The sequence below is a fragment of the Mustela nigripes genome, chromosome 7 (assembly GCF_022355385.1).
Source record: "Mustela nigripes isolate SB6536 chromosome 7, MUSNIG.SB6536, whole genome shotgun sequence".
Lineage (NCBI taxonomy): Eukaryota > Metazoa > Chordata > Mammalia > Carnivora > Mustelidae > Mustela > Mustela nigripes.
The window spans coordinates 125,981,424-126,002,246 of record NC_081563.1 but is presented as its reverse complement, the minus strand read 5'-3'; the positions used below and the strand labels follow the sequence as shown (position 1 = coordinate 126,002,246).

General features: G+C 43.1%; 1 protein-coding gene across 1 annotated transcript; it reads left to right on the top strand.

Annotated features, from left to right (window-relative positions):
* The first annotated feature begins 13,156 nt into the window (after nucleotides 1-13,156).
* LOC132022444 (multiple inositol polyphosphate phosphatase 1-like) lies at nucleotides 13,157-20,088 on the top strand. Its single transcript, XM_059407698.1, has 2 exons — nucleotides 13,157-13,174; nucleotides 18,509-20,088. Exons 1-2 carry the CDS (start codon nucleotides 13,157-13,159, stop codon nucleotides 19,943-19,945), a joined length of 1,455 nt encoding a protein of 484 aa, XP_059263681.1. The 3' UTR covers nucleotides 19,946-20,088.
* Nucleotides 20,089-20,823: the final 735 nt, after the last annotated feature.

Sequence of the window (20,823 nt, the reverse complement as noted above, 5' to 3'; positions counted from 1 at the left end):
ACTATTAGGTGACGGGGTGTGGGCCTATTCTTATTGATTTTGAGGGGCAGATTTATTGTTTTTTTAATTTTTTTTTAATGTGTTATGTTAGTCACCATAAAATACATCATTATGTTTTGATGCAGTGTTCCAAGATTCATTGTTTATGTACAACACCCAGTACTCCATGCAATATGTGCCCTCTTTAATAGAGCACTGCATTTTCAAAAGAAGTAATTTTGCAGAGGAAGTGCCATGTAATTTGAAGTGGGGAAGTAGCCTGAGGAAGCCAATGGCTGGCTTGATATGTCGTTAGGTGCCAGAGGGTGAAAAGGAAAAGTAGGAGAAAGAACAACCCAATATTCGGGGTACCTGGGTGGCTCAGTTGTTAACCATCTGACTTTGGCTTAGGTCATGATCCCAGGATCCTGGGATCAAGCCCCGCATCGGGCTCCCTGCTCGGCAGGGAGACTGCTTCTCTCTCTGCCTCTGCCTGTTGTTCTGCCTACTTGTGCTCTCTACCTCTCTGTCAGATAAATAAATAAAATATTTTTTAAAAAAAAGAATAACCCAATATTCACCAGTACTCTCTCTCTCTCTCTCTCTGACCCTCTTCTCCTTAATTCCTGTTCTACCTATAGTGGCATTGGGACAAGACCTGTCTTCTTCTCAACCCAAACTCACAGAGAGACAACCATGAAGCCCTGGGTTCTCCTACTTGCCATGCTCATCTATGGGGTTGTGATACTTCTGCCTGTTCTGGGAGGCCTCAAGAACAATACTTTTTGTAGGTGGTATGACACAGGAGGAGGGGACTCTGCCCAAGCCTGGATGTCTGGTGTAAGTGATTCTGGGATTACCTTTCCTGGATCACAAACCTCCTTAAAGCAGAGACATCCAAGAAAGATTTCTGTTCCCAGTGTAGTGCCCCTCCATGCTCTCCCTCTGAGCTCTGACAGCAATAAGGGGTATATAGAAAGGGAACATAGCTTAGTCTGTAAGTCGATCCCATAAGCTAGCAAGAAATTATATTTTCCAATGTTTAACTACCTTAGGCAGGGGAAACACCAACACTGAGCTTTTCCTTGAGCCCATATTTTCAGATCTCTGTGCTTTTGTTGAATACCAAAAGGGCAGTATTATTTACTTGGAAGGGAAGAACATTTTAGAATATGAAAAAATGGATGGGGCAACTGCGTGGCTCAGTGGGTAGAGCCTCTGCCTTGGGCTTGGGCCATGATCTCAGAGTCCTGGAATCAATCCCTGCATCGGGCTCTCTGCTCAGTGGGGAGCCTGCTTACCCCTCTCTCTGCCTGCCTCTCTGCCTACTTGTGATCTCTGTCAAATGAATAAGTAAAATCTTAAAAAGAAAAAAGAAAAAATGGAAAAGACAAAAAAGGGATCCATAGGAGTCAAATGTTTGGGGTCAGATGATAAAATGGGGATAATGAAAGGAGGGTTATGGGCCAGTGAAAGAGATGGAATTTGGAGAGAGTTTGAGTGCCTCAGTGGTACAAGCATGGAAGCAAATAGACAAGGGGAAAAATAGGTACCCACTCTTCTCCAGCTCAGTTTTGCATTCTGTAAATTGGGTATGGAAAGTAGAACTAGATAATATTGCCATCCCTGAAATCCCATGTCCAGTGAGAGTAGACTTGGTGAGGTGGTGCCATAGATGTTGAGATTGTCTTGGGTCCTATCTTTAGGGAGCTTGGGGAGGACCCAAAGGCTTGCAGTTCTGTGAAGACATGTGGAAAGAAGGAAGACGTGATGTAAGAAGGGTCTCCTGTAAAAAGACACAGCTTGAATTCAAGACAAGGATTTTCTTAAAATTCAGAGAAATATTTTGTTTGTGACTTTGAGCTCAGAGCTTAGGGATTGTTAAATTGAGAATGGTTTCTTTTCTAACTTGAAGGTGGATGGATCTGCCAATCTCTACCATCTCAGTTCCAGTTGGAAGAACAGTCACTGAGCAGTGCTGGGTATAGCCTTTGTTAAAGTATTGCAAGACAAGGTGCACTAAATTACTGGAGTGCTTGTCTCCCAATCATAGATGCTCCTGGACCTTCTGTGGAAATGTCTACTTGGACAATAAGTGAATTGGTTAGAGTGAGAAGGTCGGATATGGACATGCTTCCTCACTACTGGTCACCCTCATTCAGAAGCTGTGACATGGATCAGATATACCAAAATTCTGGTCAAAGAAACAGGCAGCATAATGCAATGTCCTCCTATCTCCATACCTAGCTGCCATTCAGGGTGAAAAACCCATTCACCAATATGGGGGAGGGGATGCTCCACTCTCCTTCCTTTGCTTTCACTCAGTTCCCCCAAAGGGTCACCCATTAGTTTGTTCATCCCTCCTTTGTCCAAGAGCCTAACTATTGCCTCCTTGGTCTGGCGTCTCCTTTTGTCCAAGACCCTAACTACTGCCTCCTTGGTCTGGTGTCTCCATTGGCCCCTTGTTTTAGGCAGGCCCAAAGAGACCCTGTCTACACCTATCTGTCCAATTGGAAAATCTCTTGGGAGAAATTGCTTAACAAGGGTAGCTCCCAATCTTCCAGAAAAAAATTTCTCTTCCCCTTAACAGAGACCAGGGTGCTATTAAGTTTGAGAATGGAAGTCCCCAGGGATCCCTATCTTTTTAACTACTTGACTTATCTCTTCCAGAGAACACTTCAAATCCATGCTAAGCCCCTAGGTTAGCTGGCACACCACTGGTGTGGGTTAGAAGATGACTATGTCACCTAAGATATAAGAAGGGTGCTCCCTGGCTCCCTATTGTGATATGCACTTACCCTGGCCAAAGACCCCTCCATTCTCCCCTTGATCTCTTTATCCTGAGAGGGCTCAAATCTCTGTCAAACAACTGATAACCAACCTGAGTACTCTGCATTATTTCATACTCCTTTCCTATATTTCTCGTTTTACAACAACCAACAGTTGTTCCCATCCCACCATGGGTATAGGCACCCAACACAGCCTTCCCTGTTAGACCTATATATTAGTCAGTAGATTCACAGCTCTGGCAAAAATGCAGAGATTTATAAAAACCACACTAAACAAGCAAAAGTTTATTCTCATTCACAATGCATTTCACTGTGGGTGGTCTGTGAATGACCCCCATACCACGCATGAGTCAAGGACCCTGAATCCTTCTATTTATAACTCCATCCTTTCCCAGGGACTCCACTGCATCCAGCCAGCAGATGGGAGAACGAACAGGCAGCATGGAGGCTTCTACAGAAGGGTTTTAATGGCCAGGCCTAGAAGTGGAGCTCTGTTTCCATCCACATTCTATTTGCCCTAATGTAGTCATAGGGTCCCTCATTTGCAAAAGAGACTGGGAAATACAGTCTAGCTCTATCCTCAAGGTCAATAGAAAATAGGATATGGTGAACTCATGGCCATCTCTGAACTGCATACTTATGCAAAGCCAAACTCCTCAACAAGACCCAAGACCCTGGCCTCCACATCACTATTTAATGGAGCAAGAACAACCCCCCTCCCTGGACATTAAACAAAGCATTCCTGCTCTCAGGTGGGCACTGTGAGCTTCCAGAATGATTCCTCCTTCTGCAATCTCTATATCCTGTACTCCCACCTGTTTTGTCTGCCTGGTAGTTTTACCCAGGTAATATTATTCATATTCTGAGATGTCTGCTCATTCCAGGCAGGTTTTCCAGCCTGTACCATTCCCCTAAATTATACTGAATTTCTACCATTAGTATTTTGAAGAACAGTTTTAAAAATATAACTTCCCTTTGATGAGGAGGTTATAAAGTCTCTACAATGTATTCAAATCTGTGCCTCTTCCTGGTCTAGAGAATGAGATATTCTCATTTAGATGGGATGAGTCAGCACACCACACTTAAAGCTGTAGATCTCATGGAAAGGTTCCAGAATGTGATACAGCAAAGACCAAGGCCAAGCAAGGGATTAAGGCCTAACAGAACACTGGCTAGTACCCTTGAGTTCAGAATAAGGAAATAGCACAAGGACTCAGGCACCCAGCTAAACAGCCTTCAGGAATGGGGCTTTGTCTTAACCTTCAGGGAGAAGGAGCACTTGGATCTTGATTGAGTGAAAGTGGTTATTCCTTGGTGACCAAAGGAGTAGAGAATAACAAGAGATTAGGGACCTCCAGTGGAGGGACCAGAAAAGGAAAGCATTGTCCACTTGAGGATCCTGGGTATTATGGGGAAGGAAAAGCTATTTTTCCTCTCTCCTTCTCGGTTCTTAGCTAAGACCCCTTGCAATAAAAGACATATTAGCAGGAGAAAAAGAAACAGAAGTTTACTAACATGTATACCTCCACTCTACATGGGACAGACCAGGAAAACTGAGTCACTACCCCAAATGTTCCAGGCCATCTTCTTTTTTTTTTTTTTTTAAAGATTTATTTATTTATTTGACAGAGAGAGAGAGAGAGATCACAAGCAGGCAGAGATGCAGGCAGCGGGGGGGGGGGGGAGGAAGCAGGCTTCCTGCTGAATGGAGCCCCCCCCCCATGTGGGTCTCGAGATCATGACCTGAGTCGAAGGCAGAGGCTTAACCCACTGAGCCACCCAGGTGGCCCCCACAAGCCATCTTCTTAAATATCATTTTCAGCAAAGACAAAAGATGTGGAAAGCAAGGGGAAGGCCAGTAATGGGAGGTCACCAGGAAGGCACAGTGAACAATCAAATGGTTGTTATGCAGATTTCTGCAACAGGCTCCATTGATAGAGAGTTTCTAGAAGTTGAAAGTCATCCTTCTCTTCCACTTACAGAGTGGAGGACCCCTTGCAAATGGAGATGTCTCTCATCCATGTAAATGTCTCTCATGAAGGGGAGCAAATTTCCCAGGCCACGTTCTGCCTCTTTGGCATATTGATTATTTGAAGCTCATTCATTTTAAGAAACAGCAGACACAGGTGAAGCTCTGAAAACTAGATAGAAGTTAACCTGTTTTTAAGAGACGGTCTAATGCAATCCTGGGTCATTGAGAGGTGAAAGGGAGAGAAGATGAATTGCATTGCCCCAGGTGAGCAGTTGCTTAACTTTGGAGTTTTGACTTTCTTATTTAAAAGCATCTTCTCCTATTTCCTCCATTGGAACATCTGAAGGCATTTTATTCAGTTCATCCTGAGCATTCCAAAAAGGATGTCCTTTTAAGGGGGACAGTTAGCTCCTTGACAATCAGAGTATCAGAATTGTACACTTCTGGTCACCTGTCTTATTTCTATTTCTACTTGGGACAGACATGGGAGCACTCCATTGGCAAGAGAATAGAGCCAAAGAATGCACTCCTAGCTGAAGCCACTCATCCTAAGCATTCTGTAAGTAGTTGCTTTTTCTCCATGGTGACTCAGAAAGTCCTCAGCCACTGCACCAGAGCTTTTGGGCTCCAGGGCCATAGGCAGCAGCCCCGGGACTTTCTTCACCATCATGGTGGCACTTCACACTCTCCTGGATTCAGGGGCCTGTTTCCTAGATCTGTTGGGTCCCCCAAAATTGGGTACCCCAATAATGGGTCTGTGATTAAAGGAGCAAGACTGATACAAAGCGAAGGTCAAGCAAAGCTTTATTTCGCGCCAAGCATCAGGAATCAGACCAACCATCAAACAGACTGGTCGGGGCAGCCCCTTACAGAAAGGACGACCCCTCCCTGCTTTCCAGACTAACTTTTATAGAGCAAAGGCCATGTGGTTGGGCCTGGCCACACACAGGTGGCCAATGAAATTGTAACAGACAGAGAAAGCTGCACAGTAATGCTAGGTGACCAATTGAATTACAATTTACCCTAGTAGACATTTGATTTAGCCTATCACACCTTGGTTAGGATTGGCGCCAAAAGGCTCCCAAAGGGTGGGGGCCCATACTCCTTGGTAGCTAGGAGACAGTATGTGCCCCCACTGATTGAATACCTCCACCTGGCCTGACCCATCCTTGTACTTGCACTTTGTTACCTGGGACTGGTTTCCCGGACTTGCTTTTAAATAAGTTCCCCTGGGGGGGAGGTCAATTTAAGTTTTACAACAAAATGGCAGTTCAACCATGGTAGTTCAAAATGGCAGAGCGGCGTGGGGCCGCTCTGACTGAATAGGCCCTTACAGATCCTACCTCTCCCTTTTTTTAAGGCCCTTGTTTTGGTAACATGCATGCCATTGGAGCTTCCTGAGAGAGTATGTGAGAAGTAAAATAGAGACTTCTTAACGCCTCCATTCTACATTAATACCACTTTGGCTGGCATTTCAGGTCGGATGAGTTTCAACTACATTTGGGCAGCAACAAATAGAGAATAGTGGCTTAAATAAAACAGGTCACTTTTTGTTCACGTGGAAGATTTTGGAGACAACACAAAATCATGGAAGATCCAGGCCCTTTCACCTTTTTGCTCCATTGTCCTTGACATGAAGTTTCCATTTCCAAGATCATCATCACCTCATGACCCACAAGGTCGAAGCAAGATATTAAATATTACCTTCAACCAAGAATACAATTCAAACAGATTAAAAAGTGAAACCAAAGTGAAAATTTCAACCATAACCAAACTGGAAGAAACTGGAATACAGTATTCCTCAACTGGAGGAGGAAAGACTCTGTGGTCTTAATAATAAAAATAGCATTGTGTTGCAGCATTTTATTAAATATTAATGGATTGATTGTTTTTCTTTGTCTGCAATTCCTTATTTTTCTTTTTTAATTTTTTTTAAAGATTTTTATTTATTTGACAGAAAGAAACACAGAGAGGAAACACAAGCAGAGGGAATAGGAGAAGGAGAAGCAGGCTTCCCACCTAACAGGGAGCCTGACGTGGGGCTCGAACCTAGGACGCTGGGATCATGACCTGAACAGAAGGCAGGCGCTTAATGACTGAGCCACCCAGGTGCCCCTGCAATTCCTTATTTTTCCATCAAACACTTTGACTATGAAATTAGGACATGAAGCTGACGTTTATTTCCCCAGGGAAAAGGGATCACAAAATTAACCAGTGAGGATGGAGTCATGTTCATGGATCCGAAGGTCAAAATAGTTCTGAAAGCCATTACTAGTCATTGAGAGGAAAGAATTGTGGGTGGGAAGGAAGACCCTTTAGGAGTGGGTTAGGAAGAAACAGAAACATTCAGATAGGTCTGGAAATCCCAACACAGAAATGCGACCAACAGTTAAGCAGGGTATTTGAATTACAAATTTTTGTTTTCTATTGTTGTTGTAACAAGTCACCATGAATTTAGGAGTTTAAGCCACACAAATCATTATCTTACAGCTCCTTAGGTCAGAAGTCCCACACCGGTCTCATGCTGTACAATCAAGAACGTTAGCAGGGCTGTGCTCCTTTCTGTGTTTGGTCTCTAGGAGAAAGGATTCATGTCTGTGTTCATTCAAATTGTTGCCAGAATTCAGAGCCTTGAAGATGTAAGACTGAGGTCTCTGTTTTCTTGCTGGCTGTCAGCTGAGGCCGTTTTCAACTTCTAGATGCCACTCACTCACATGCTTTGGTGTGGACTCCATTCCTCACTCCCCCGAGCCTGCAATGGCCAGCTGGGTCCTCATGCTTCAGCTCTTAGCTTCTTCTGAGGCTCTCTAACCCACTGCACCCAGGAGACATTCCCTGCTTAAGGACTCATGCTTACACTGGTCCCACCTGGTTCCCCATCTCAAAGTCCCTACCCTTCATCACATCCCCAAAGCCCCTTTACTTCCTCAGGTCAGGAAATCACAGGTTGCAGGAATAAAATGCGGGCATCTTTACAGGGGCCTTTATTATCTTTATATCTGCTTACACTTAAAACCTGACTAAAATATTGTGAGGGAGAAAAAAACCACAGTAATACACAAGATCAAAGAGAACAGGAGAGGAACAGTAAATAAGATTTTCAAGGCATTGAAAGCTAGAAAACAGTGGCTAAGTAATAGGTATCTTACTTCTTTAGAAAAGAGAAAACCAAACTCCCTGGAGGATGTGTCCTGATTCATGCCAGTTTTGGGGGGGGAGGGGGGGACTGGGCGAGGAATGCAAAGCCAACTGATTTCACCAGAGATCCTCAAGATTCTGAGAACTGAGCCATCAGGTATCTGAAGGTGGAGATGTGGATGTGATTGAAAAGAGGTTGTTGGGCGCCTGGGTGGCTCAGTGGGTTAAGCCGCTGCCTTCGGCTCAGTTCATGATCTCAGGGTCCTGGGATCGAGTCCCGCATCGGGCTGTCTGCTCAGCAGGGAGCCTGCTTCCCTCTCTGTCTCTCTCTCTGGCTGCCTCTCCATCTACTTGTGATTTCTGTCAAATAAATAAATAAAATCTTAAAAAAAAGAAAAGAGGTTGTTAAGACAGCCTATTTAAGAAGCAGTCAAAACTTGTTTTTATTCATTGTTTTTATTTTCTGTATGTAAATTCAGCAGTCTTTCACCATTTTCAAATCTCTTGAAACTTTTCAGGACTCTCTGGAATTCAACTTCTTCACAGAAAAATATCTCAAGGCCCACTGCCTTCTTCTTGAGGTATTTGAATATATCCAGCAGGATTTACTGAATCAACCCAGGGCTTGACTCCCTTCCACAGTGATCCTGGTTACCCATCGATGTATGTATTTCTCTAGCATTCAAAAATGTTATGCCATGCCCTGGAGACTCACTAAAGCTTTTTAGAAACTGCAGAACTTTCATAGTTTATTTTCTTGTGCACAGAAGAATCATGAAAACATTTTACGTGTTCAGACTTGGGTGTGTTCATTGGTCAAATGCGGGACACACCGCAATTCTTCTTCTAAAATTGTGGGCTTTCCCAGGCCCCTTGTCTCATGCCAACCTCATTCGTAAGGTTTCATTTTTGTAGAAGATAGTTTCACTGAGTCATGTGGGGAAGATGATATCAATAATGCACAGTATGGGTAAACAACGTGAGCACGGAACAAACTGAAGTGTGAGGCAGGGACTACACATTCACAGACAGCTTAACCTTTTCTGAATGCACAGTTCCTTAGAGAATTTTTTTAAAAATCTGGATAGGTGTTATACAGATAAAGTCAAAACTGTTACTTTTAACCTCTGCAATGTGACTGCACTTGGATTTTTTTTTTCCTCTCTCTCACAGTGTGATGCAAATTCTCTGTTACACGCCTGGACTTCCACAAAGCTCTGTCATCTGTGGATGATTGTCTAAGTGAGTGTTCTCCAGTGGCTCCTGGACTGTGGCTGAGGGGGTTAGAGTCTGTTCTCAGGCCACGTCAAGGTCCCATGCCAACACTGAGGCCTCTCTGCCAATCATCCAACCCATGGGTGAGATTCCTTCTGGGTCCCTTGGCATCTGGTGTTGGATCTGCCGCTTCCGCGTTGGTCTCTGGGTGGATGCCAAATTGTTGTGTGGTGGATGGGGTGGAGGGAGTTCAAGCAGGGGTTCTTATTCAGGTGTCTTGCTGATGTCAGTCCTGAAAAGGACCTTAAAAGAATTGAATAATATAAAATTAGTATATCTATGAAAATTATAAACTAAGTAAATTAAAATTTCATTTAAAATGAAATGTGCTCGTATCATCCAGGAGCTAATTCTTGTGAAACTCAGACAATGTTGGAGGATATTCAGGCTTAGAAAAAGTTGTTCCACTTCAAATTTTGTAATCAGTTCTTAAAAGTCTCTGGTGATTTTTAAATTGTAATTTACTTACATTTACTGATATTTTTTAAATGGCTTTTGAAACATACTAAAATACATATACAATAAATATGTATGTTTTTTTATTGGGATGTCAGTTCTAAAACTACCTTTCTATGAAAACAAATGACACTGTTATTTCTCTAGGTAATGGATAACTGATCGTCTCTTATTAGTTTTCCTTTTACTTCTCTTTTTTTCAAATTTCTAAAAAAAAGAAGTGATAAATTATGAAGAATTCATTTCTGCAATGAGAGGAGCTAAAGCGTAAGAGAAGGAAAGAACCACAGGAGACACCAGTGACCAACCGAGGAGTGGTGCATGGAGGGGAGGAGGCAGACCAGATGGACAATAAAAGACCAGTCATGTGTTCTCCCAACTCCACACCCCAAAGCCATTCCCTGCCCCCTGCAGGACCCAGTAAAATCCTGGGTCTCCTGTGAGGCACACACTCAAACATTCAGAGTTAACATCATGAAGTGGTTGGTTCTCCAGCTGCTGACACTCTACTGCCTGGTGATCACACCAGTGACAGGAAGTTTGAGAGGAAAACCTATTTATATACCTGAACGTCGAGATTTTAGTAGGTATTCTGGGTGAGCTTCAAAATGAAGAGGGTTTAGAAAACAAGGAACCAGGGACTGGCATATGTGAAGGACTTGGTTCCATTTTTAAGCCAGGATACCTGACGAAAGCTGAATGTGCAGTTCTCAAGTTCGATGGTCTCTTGATGTTATGAGAAACAATGTTTTTATGTGTGTTGTGAGGACTGTGGTGTTTTTGTTGAGGAGGACCCATAGCAAAGGAAAGCTTCACAGTGCTCAAAGGAGGGTACCTAGCTTGAGCTACCAGGAGTTCGTGTCCTCCAGTTAGGGGTTCCAAGGATGAGAACAAAATTGGGAGAGGGTTACTAATTATTTCTTGAAGTGTGTCTTTTGTTTAAGGAATTGAGTATTTTAGAATATTGAGGATGAGGAGGAGAAATAAAATGGTTGCTTGACCAAGAGAACTTTGGAATCGTTAGGGTAAAAAGAATTGAAATCTGCTGAATTAAGGGGACTGTAGTGAGTCCAAAACTGTTAGTAAAGTTTTCTGGAGAACAGCCAGTTTTGGAAGGCTGTCTCAGCCAGACAATGAAAAGTACAAGATAGTTTCACCTCTTCTCTGGGACTCTGTTCTTCCTACCCTGTAAAATGACAGCAGGAGGCCAGAGGATCTCTTGGGCCTCTGTCCTGAGAACTGAGTTTCAGGACTAAGGTCCTGTGATGTTCAGTTTCTTGGAGGTGACTTCCTGGTTGCTGGGCTTGCTAGGGAGTGGGAGCTGGATTTTAACTCTAGGAATGGGAAAGACCACCCAGATCCCTAGGCAGGCAGAAGAAGAAGAGAAACCAATGGTGTGGGTGCTGGGACCTTAGAGGGGCAGATAATAGTGAGAAAAACGCTTTTTCTTTTTGGAGTCACAGCTCATGTAGTTTTTTTTTTTTTTTCCTTACAGTTGTATCAAAACCTATACTGAGAGACTGTGAGAAGATTCCCAACATCCACGAGTGCAGGAGATACTGCAATTTTGATATTGAATGCAATGCTGGTGATTATTGCTGCAGTTCCAGCTGTGGAAATGTTTGCATGAAAATTGCAGAACCTGGTAGGATCTAAGATTTACCCCTCTCTTGCCATGACTTTCTCAAGAACTATGGAACCCCTAACTGTGAAGGAAAAGACATAAGGAGACTATGCTCCCCCCAGTACCATTATGCATTACAATCTGGGATCCCTTCCTCTTCTCCCCAGCCCAAGCCCGCCTTGTCCACTTGCAAGCCTGCCTGATTTATCCCAACCTCAGGAGATCTGACATGTGTGTGTCCTTGCTCCCTGGACTTAAAACATCCTGAGAGAAGCCTTATGTGTGTATCTACTAAATCAAAGAAATATCCCTGCCCCCACGTTTGGAAGGATCTGTTATCCTCAAAGAAATTGTGTTTTAGCGGGCTCTGTGAACTGCATACCTACCTCTTCTCTCTTTCAGAGACCAGCATTGAGAATGATAACCCCAGCACCACGGTGGCAACTATGTCGTTTCCTTAGACTCTAGTGAAATGTGGAGGACACCTGAAGGGCGACAGTCTAATTCTACCTGATGTCCAGTGGTTCCATCATCTTATCCCAGCTGGGAGGCAAGGGGAGGGAGGAGGTGGGATCCCAGGGTAATGTCTCTCTTTCTTGTCACTCTTTTCTCTGAACCATTATATTATCAGCCTCAATTCCTTGACAAATAAACTATGACAGTAACCCACCACCTCTGTCTCTTCTTCTATAGTTTCAGTACCAATCACTCCCTCCACTTTTTCCCCAAGCCCCTGCCTGTCAGTGGATTTCTTTGCCTTCTTAACATTCAGAAGGTTGAAGTTCTTAGCCAAAACTCCTGGACTCTCTTTGTTTATTGATATCATCCCTGGGGAAACTGTTTATGTGTGGGATGTTCTTACGGCTACAGAAAACACCATCCCTCTGGATTCCCCAAACTTCTTAGTGCAGTCTTTCTTTATTTCCAGGCCTTTGATTCTAGTAGGTTCCCATAAGCAGCCTCCTTATAACTAAACTAGGGAAGTACAGCCTTCCTTACAGGTGACGGCATGGTCTAGAACTGAAAGGAAATGCCATTGGCCTCTCCAACCTCTCCTGTCAGACAATGCTTTAAGTGTTAGCATTATTTACTCAATGACTTGGAATCTATAGGAGTATTTTCAAATGTGAATACTCCTAAGAAGAAGAAGCATTCTTTATAGGGTTTTAAAGAGTCTACAATGTGCTCAGGCTGTGGCAAGGACCACTCCTCATAAGTGGAGGTGTGATTATTGTTGTCATATAGCCCAAAGAAGAACAAGTCTAATGATCCAAACAAGCAGAAACCAGGATGGGGCATGGCAAGAAGGGATGAATAGGATATGCAGTCAGTGACTTAAAGTATAAATACAGAGGGGTCATTATGCACAATGTGGTAGCAGGCTTCCTGGAAGAAGAGAGATTTGGTCCCACCTTGAGGGATAGGGAAAAGTTGGGGTAACATGGGATGAAAGCTATTTTTCTTCCATGAAAGGATCAAATATAGACTGGGGGAAGAAGAAAGGGAACTTGAAGGAAAGAAAAGCTTGTTACCCTATCCTCCTCTTGCCCCCAACATCAACAGATGAAATTAGGGACAAGGTTGGATCACAAATTTAGTACTAAGCTCTAAAACCCTAGTATATTTTAACTTGCCAAATTATCCCTTTTGGTCTCTGTTGGTATATCCATTAAAACTGCAGAACACAAGTATTATTTTCTAAAATTAATGAAGGAAAACAAACAGGCACAGACAGGTGGGTGATCCTACCAAAGTTCACTCAGGAGGTTGATGACAAATAGATACGTAGACCTCATTCTCTAAATGAAATGCCCCTCTGTCCAAGTTTCCTGAAATACATATATGTCAGGGGCTAGAGATGTGCTTAAAATAGGGAGGAATAGGGGTGGGGAGGGACGCTGTGCAGAAAGAGTGATAACTGAGATGGGTGAAAGAGGACAGGTCCGTAGTGTTCTCTTGGACTACCAGGGGGTGATCGCCTTAGGACAAAACCAGTGAACTATTTCCTACTAAGAAATTAGCATAAAGAAGCAGTTAAGTAGAACTCTGGAGCCACCAGGTAGATAGGACACTCTTTTTTTTTTAGTGCTTTTATTTTTATTTTATTTTTTAATTGAAACTATATTTTATTTTTTCAGTGTTCCAAGATTCATTGTTTCTGCATCACACCCAGTGCTCCATGCAATACATGCCCTCCTTAATATCTACCTCCAGGCTCGCCCAGCCCCCAGTCCCCCAACACCCTCCCCTCCAAACCCTCCGTTTGTTTCACAGAGTCCACAGTCTCTCGTGGTTTGTCTCCCCCTCCGATTTTCCCCAACTCCCTTCTCCTCTCCTTCTCCCAGTGTCCTCCTTGTTACTCCTTGTGCTCAGATAGGACACTCTTAACCAGTAGGTGCATTAAGGAACATAGTGAACTTTTGCACTTGGTGTCTCAATTCAAAGACCAGAGTTAACCTACTCTGGAAGCAGAATTGGGAGATGACCAGTATCCAAATGCAGCGCTAGGGACCCCAGGGGATCTCATTTTGCTTTCTTGGAACGATTGGTGGCAAGTAAACTGGCCTATCATTGCCAGAAGCATAATTTACCAGCAGACAATTTTAACATACTTCCCAGTAACTGATAGACTAGGAAGACAAGACCAAACAAAATACAACGAACCCAGCAGAGACAGTCGATTATCATATGGTTTCACTTACTGGTGGAGCATAGGGAATAACACAGAAGATATTGGGAGATGGAGAGGAGAAGTGGTGGGGGAAAATCGGAGGGGGAGATAAACCATGAGGGGCTATGGACTCTGAGGAACAAACTGAGGGTTTTGGAGGGGAGAAGGGTAGGGGGGTTGGGTAGCCTGGTGGTGGGTATTATGGAGGGCATGTACTGCGTGGAGCACTGGGTGAGGTGCATAAACAATGAATTTTGGAACACTGAAAAAAATTAAATTAAATTAGATTATTAAAAAATACAATGAACCCAGTAAGAATCTAGAAGGTTTGAGCAACACAAATGAAAAATGACTAACTTGTATCAAAATGAATTCAGAATTACTGGGGAGTATACAATGGAACGTTTTTAAAAAAGGAAAACTGAGGTGCATGTCACCTGTCTGGCTCAGTCGGAAGAGCATGCAACTCTTGATCTTGAGCTTGTGAGTATAAGCTCCACATTGAGTGTAGCGATTATTTAAAATAAAATCTTAGTAGAAAGAATGAAGAAACAAAAGAAGGAATAAAAGAAAGTGAGAGAGAGAGAAGAATGTAGGAAGGAAGGGATAGAGGGAGGAAGGGAGGAAGGAAGGAAGAAGCTATAGGAAGGACAGAGGTTCGGTGAGGTTCAGTGGCAGAGCCAAGACCACTAGCTGGTAAGGAGGGGATCCACGATGTGAACTCACATCCAACTCCAAGCACTGTTTTTGACCATTCCATGCCACTTCATGAATAATCTTCACCCGATCTCATCTAATCCTCACAGTGACAGCAAAGCTGCCCAATACGTTGTATGGTTTCCATTTTCCAGATAGGAAATTGAGGCTCCAAGTTACAGCTACAGTGATAAGTTGCCAAGCCAGTACCACGAATCAGTATCACTCACTGGGTTTGGGGCCATAATTGTCATTACTGAACAGTCCAGACACTGTTGTAAAATTCAGGGAGGGTACAGGGTTAGAATTCTGGAGACAAAAATGAATAGATTTTCACAAGTCTTTACTCTTAGGCAGCTACATACGCATGGTTTCAGGAGATCTGGAAAAGACTCTACCCCTTTCCCAGTGTCAGAAGTTCCACCAATAACACAGGTGCATTCCTGGGCATAATGATGTTCTCTGTCTCTCTTTATGTCTCCCTTCCTTTCTGCCTCCATCCCTCTCTTGTTGTTTTCAAAATGCATTTAGTCTGAGAGAGGTAACACAGAAAGGCATTGTCAGTTCTTCACATAACAAAATTAAAAAGTACATAAGGACCAGGAAGAGACATGTGTAAATGCGGGTGGAATGAGTAGGGGAGGGTCATCTGTTTATGGGGAACTCTGGAGGGGAGAAGGGATTTGGGGGAAATTGGAGGGGGAGATGAACCATGAGACTACGGACTCTGAAAATCAATCTGAGGGTTTGGGAGGGGAGGTGGGTGAGACATTTGGTGAGCCTGATGGTGGGTATTATGGAGGGTACGTATTGCATGGAGCACTGGATGTGGTGCATAAGCAATGAATTCTGGAACACTGAAAAGAAATTAAAAAATAAATACAAATTTTAAAAAATAAAATAAAACAAGGGGAGAAAAAAAGAAAAAAAAAAAAAGCTAGACTTGGGATAGGAGTCAAGATGGCGGAGAAGTAGCAAGCTGAGACTGCTTCAGCTAGCCGGAGATCAGCTAGATAGCTTATCTAAAGATTGCAAACACCTGAAAATCCATCGGCAGATCGAAGAGAAGAAGAACAGCAATTCTGGAAACAGAAAATCAACCACTTTCTGAAAGGTGTTTTCTTTTTTTAAAATTCTTTTCTTTTCTTTTCTTTTTTTTTTTTTTTTCTTTTTTCTCTCTTCCTTTTTGAACCTCCTTTTATGCCCTTTCTCCCCACTCACGATTTTGGATCTCTTCTAATTTGGTTAAAGCATATTTTCCTGGGGTTGTTGCCACCCTTTTAGTATTTTACTTGCCCCTTCATTTACTCTTATCTGGACAAAATGACAAGACGTAAAAATTCAACACAAAAAAAAGAACAAGAGGCAATACCGAAGGCTAGGGACCTAATCAATACAGACATCGGTAATATGTCAGATCTAGAGTTCAGAATGACAATTCTCAAGGTTCTAGCCGGGCTCGAAAAAGGCATGGAAGATATTAGAGAAACCCTCTCGAGAGATATAAAAGCCCTTTCTGGAGAAATAAAAGAACTAAAATCTAACCAAGTTGAAATCAAAAAAGCTATTAATGAGGTGCAATCAAAAATGGAGGCTCTCACTGCTAGGATAAATGAGGCAGAAGAAAGAATTAGTGATATAGAAGACCAAATGACAGAGAATAAAGAAGCTGATCAAAAGAGGGACAAACAGCTACTGGACCACGAGGGGAGAATTCGAGAGATAAGTGACACCATAAGACGAAACAACATTAGAATAATTGGGATTCCAGAAGAAGAAGAAAGTGAGAGGGGAGCAGAAGGTATACTGGAGAGAATTATTGGGGAGAATTTCCCCAATATGGCAAAGGGAACGAGCATCAAAATTCAGGAGGTTCAGAGAATGCCCCTCAAAATCAATAAGAATAGGCCCACACCCCGTCACCTAATAGTAAAATTTACAAGTCTCAATGACAAAGAGAAAATCCTGAAAGCAGCCCGGGAAAAGAAGTCTGTAACATACAATGGTAAAAATATTAGATTGGCAGCTGACTTATCCACAGAGACCTGGCAGGCCAGAAAGAGCTGGCATGATATTTTCAGAGCACTAAATGAGAAAAACATGCAGCCCAGAATACTATATCCAGCTAGGCTATCATTGAAAATAGAAGGAGAGATTAAAAGCTTCCAGGACAAACAACAACTGAAAGAATTTGCAAACACCAAACCAGCTCTACAGGAAATCTTGAAAGGGGTCCTCTAAGCAAAGAGAGAGCCTACAAGTGGTAGATCAGAAAGGAACAGAGACCATATACAGTAACAGTCACCTTACAGGCAAAACAATGGCACTAAATTCATATCTCTCAATAGTTACCCTGAATGTTAATGGGCTAAATGCCCCTGTCAAAAGACACAGGGTATCAGAATGGATAAAAAAACAAAACCCATCTATATGTTGCCTCCAAGAAACTCATTTTAAGCCCGAAGACACCTCCAGATTTAAAGTGAGGGGGTGGAAAAGAACTTACCATGCTAATGGACATCAGAAGAAAGCAGGAGTGGCAATCCTTATATCAGATCAATTAGATTTTAAGCCAAAGACTATAATAAGAGATGAGGAAGGACACTATATCATACTCAAAGGGTCTGTCCAACAAGAAGATTTAACAATTTTAAATATCTATGCCCCCAATGTGGGAGCAGCCAACTATATAAACCAATTAATAACAAAATCAAAGAAACACATCAACAATAATACAATGATAGTAGGGGACTTTAACACTCCCCTCACTGAAATGGACAGGTCATCCAAGCAAAAGATCAGCAAGGAAATAAAGGCCTTAAATGACACACTGGACCAGATGGACATCACAGATATATTCAGAATATTTCATCCCAAAGCAACAGAATACACATTCTTCTCTAGTGCACATGGAACATTCTCCAGAATAGATCACATCCTTGGTCATAAATCAGCACTCAACCGGTATCAAAAGATTGGGATCATTCCCTGCATATTTTCAGACCACAATGCTCTAAAGCTAGAACTCAACCACAAAAGGAAGTTTGGAAAGAACCCAAATACATGGAGACTAAACAGTATCCTTCTAAAGAATGAATGGGTCAACCGGGAAATTAAAGAAGAATTGAAAAAAATCATGGAAACAAATGATAATGAAAATACAACGGTTCAAAATCTGTGGGACACAACAAAGGCAGTCCTGAGAGGAAAATATATAGCGGTACAAGCCTTTCTCAAGAAACAAGAAAGGTCTCAGGTACACAACCTAACCCTACACCTAAAGGAGCTGGAGAAAGAACAAGAAAGAAACCCTAAGCCCAGCAGGAGAAGAGAAATCATAAAGATCAGAGCAGAAATCAATGAAATAGAAACCGAAAAACAATAGAACAAATCAACGAAACTAGGAGCTGGTTCTTTGAAAGAATTAATAAAATTGATAAACCCCTGGCCCGACTTATCAAAAAGAAAAGAGAAAGGACCCAAATAAATGAAATCATGAATGAAAGAGGAGAGATCACAACTAACACCAAAGAAATACAAACTATTATAAGAACATACTATGAGCAACTCTATGCCAATAAATTTGACAATCTGGAAGAAATGGATGCATTCCTAGAAACATATAAACTACCACAACTGAACCAGGAAGAAATAGAAAGCCTGAACAGACCCATAACCAATAAGGAGATTGAAACAGTCATTAAAAATCTCCAAACAAACAAAAGCCCAGGGCCAGACGGCTTCCCGGGGGAATTCTACCAAACATTTAAAGAAGAACTAATTCCTATTCTCCTGAAACTGTTCCAAAAAATAGAAATGGAAGGAAAACTTCCAAACTCATTTTATGAGGCCAGCATCACCTTGATCCCAAAACCAGACAAGGATCCCACCAAAAAAGAGAGCTATAGAAGGTCTCGGTGGCGCCGGTCGCTGCCCTGGCTGTGGCGCTGCTCTCGTCGCTCTCGCGCTGCTCCCTCCTGGAGCCGGAGGACCCCGCGGTTTCGGCGCTCAGCCACTACTTCGGTACCAAGACCCGCTACGAGGATGCCAACCCCGGGCTGCTGCCGGACCCCGAGGCGCCGCGGAGGGACCCCGAACTGCTGGAGGACACCTGCACCCCCGTGCAGCTGGTGGCCCTCATCCGCCAGGGCACCCGCTACCCTACGGCCAAGCAGATCCGCAAGCTGCGGCAGCTGCACGGGCTGCTGCAGGCCCGCGGGCGGGGCGACGGGCGCGCTGGCTCCGCGGGCGGCCGCGACCTGGGCGCCGCGCTGGCCGACTGGCCGCTGTGGTACGCGGACTGGATGGACGGGCAGCTGGTGGAGAAGGGGCGGCAGGACATGCGACAGCTGGCGCTGCGCCTAGCCTCCCTCTTCCCGGCTCTGTTTAGCCTCGAGAACTACGGCCGCCTGCAGCTGGTCACCAGCTCCAAGCACCGCTGCGTGGACAGCGGCGCCGCCTTCCTGCAGGGGCTGTGGCAGCACTACCACCCCGGCCTGCCGCCGCCCGACGTCGCAGACATGGAGTGTGGACCTCCAAGAATTAATGATAAATTAATGAGATTCTTTGATCATTGTGAGAAGTTTTTAACTGAAGTGGAAAAGAATGCTACAGCTCTTTATCATGTAGAAGCCTTCAAAACTGGACCAGAAATGCAGAACATTTTTAAAAAGGTTGCAGCTACTTTGCAGGTGCCAGTCAGCAATTTAAATGCAGATTTAATTCAGGTAGCTTTTTTTACCTGTTCATTTGACCTGGCAATTAAAGGTGTTAAATCTCCTTGGTGTGATGTTTTTGACATAGATGATGCAAAGGTATTAGAATATTTAAATGATCTGAAGCAATATTGGAAAAGAGGATATGGGTATACTATTAATAGTCGATCCAGCTGCACCCTGTTTCAGGATATCTTCCAGCACCTGGACAAAGCAATTGAACAGAAACAAAGGTCTCAGCCAATTTCCTCTCCAGTCATCCTTCAGTTTGGTCATGCAGAGACCCTTCTGCCACTGCTCTCTCTGATGGGCTACTTCAAAGACAAGGAGCCCCTAACAGCTTACAATTACAAGGAACAGTTGCATCGTAAATTCCGGAGTGGCCATATTGTGCCCTACGCCTGGAACCTAATATTCGTGCTTTACCACTGTAAAAATGCTAAGACTCCTAAGGAGGAATTCCCAGTGCAGATGCTGTTGAATGAGAAGGTATTACCGTTGGCTTACTCACAGGAAACTGCCTCCTTGTACGAGGATCTGAAGGACCACTACAAGGACATCCTTCAGAGCTGCCATGCCAGTGAAGAGTGTGAATTACCAAAGGTGAACAACACATCTGACGAGCTATGAGTACCTGGAGAACAGTTCTCATTCATCGGGGACTGATCCAGAGGGAGTGATTACATGCTTGGAATAGGTGGGCAACCCACGGTTACAGAAAGCTTTCACAGTACTTCAGTATTTCTGTCTTTTCACAGAAAAATGTTGAGTTTCTTTTTTTTTTTTTTTTAATTTTTTATTTTTTTATTTTTTTTTTTAATTTTTTATTTTTGATAAACATATATTTTTATCGCCAGGGGTACAGGTCTGTGACTCTGGAACATGGATGTGTAAGAAACTATTCTTCACTGGAGCAGCTCTCTTAGGAGAAAAAAATTGATTCAAAGAACTAGCTGGCCCTGCAAACATTTATAGAAATTAGATCCTTCTTGTTTATATGAGAAATCTCACACTGAGATGGAGTATGATTTCAAAGTGATACTTGAAAGTGCTGGACTCACAACGTATATCATTTGGATGATCTCTTACTTGACCGAGTGCAGGAACTTTCCAGTTGTGATGCCTTCTCTGTCTCTCCCTCAGGTAGCTCAGCTTTGGCATCGTTGGTCTTCAGCAGACGTAGTGTGGTGCTGGGACTGTCGCTTTGGAAGAAAGCTGACACCTCTCTAGTTAAGATTTGAAACCATATTAAGAAACAGAGTGTGATTTTCAAAGGACAGCTTCACTTGAAGACAAAAAGCATAATAAAATAGATATTTTTGATAATAGTATTTATAAAGTATTTGAACGCCTTTTCAATAATTCCTTTTAACCTCGTAGTAAGTCTTGCAAGGCCTTTCTTTAGTATCTTAGCTGTTTTACATTTATAACCATGGAGGACAAAGAGGACCATTAGCAACAAGGAAGACGGATAGAATCAGAGTTTCTTAAATCCATTGCTTTACAGT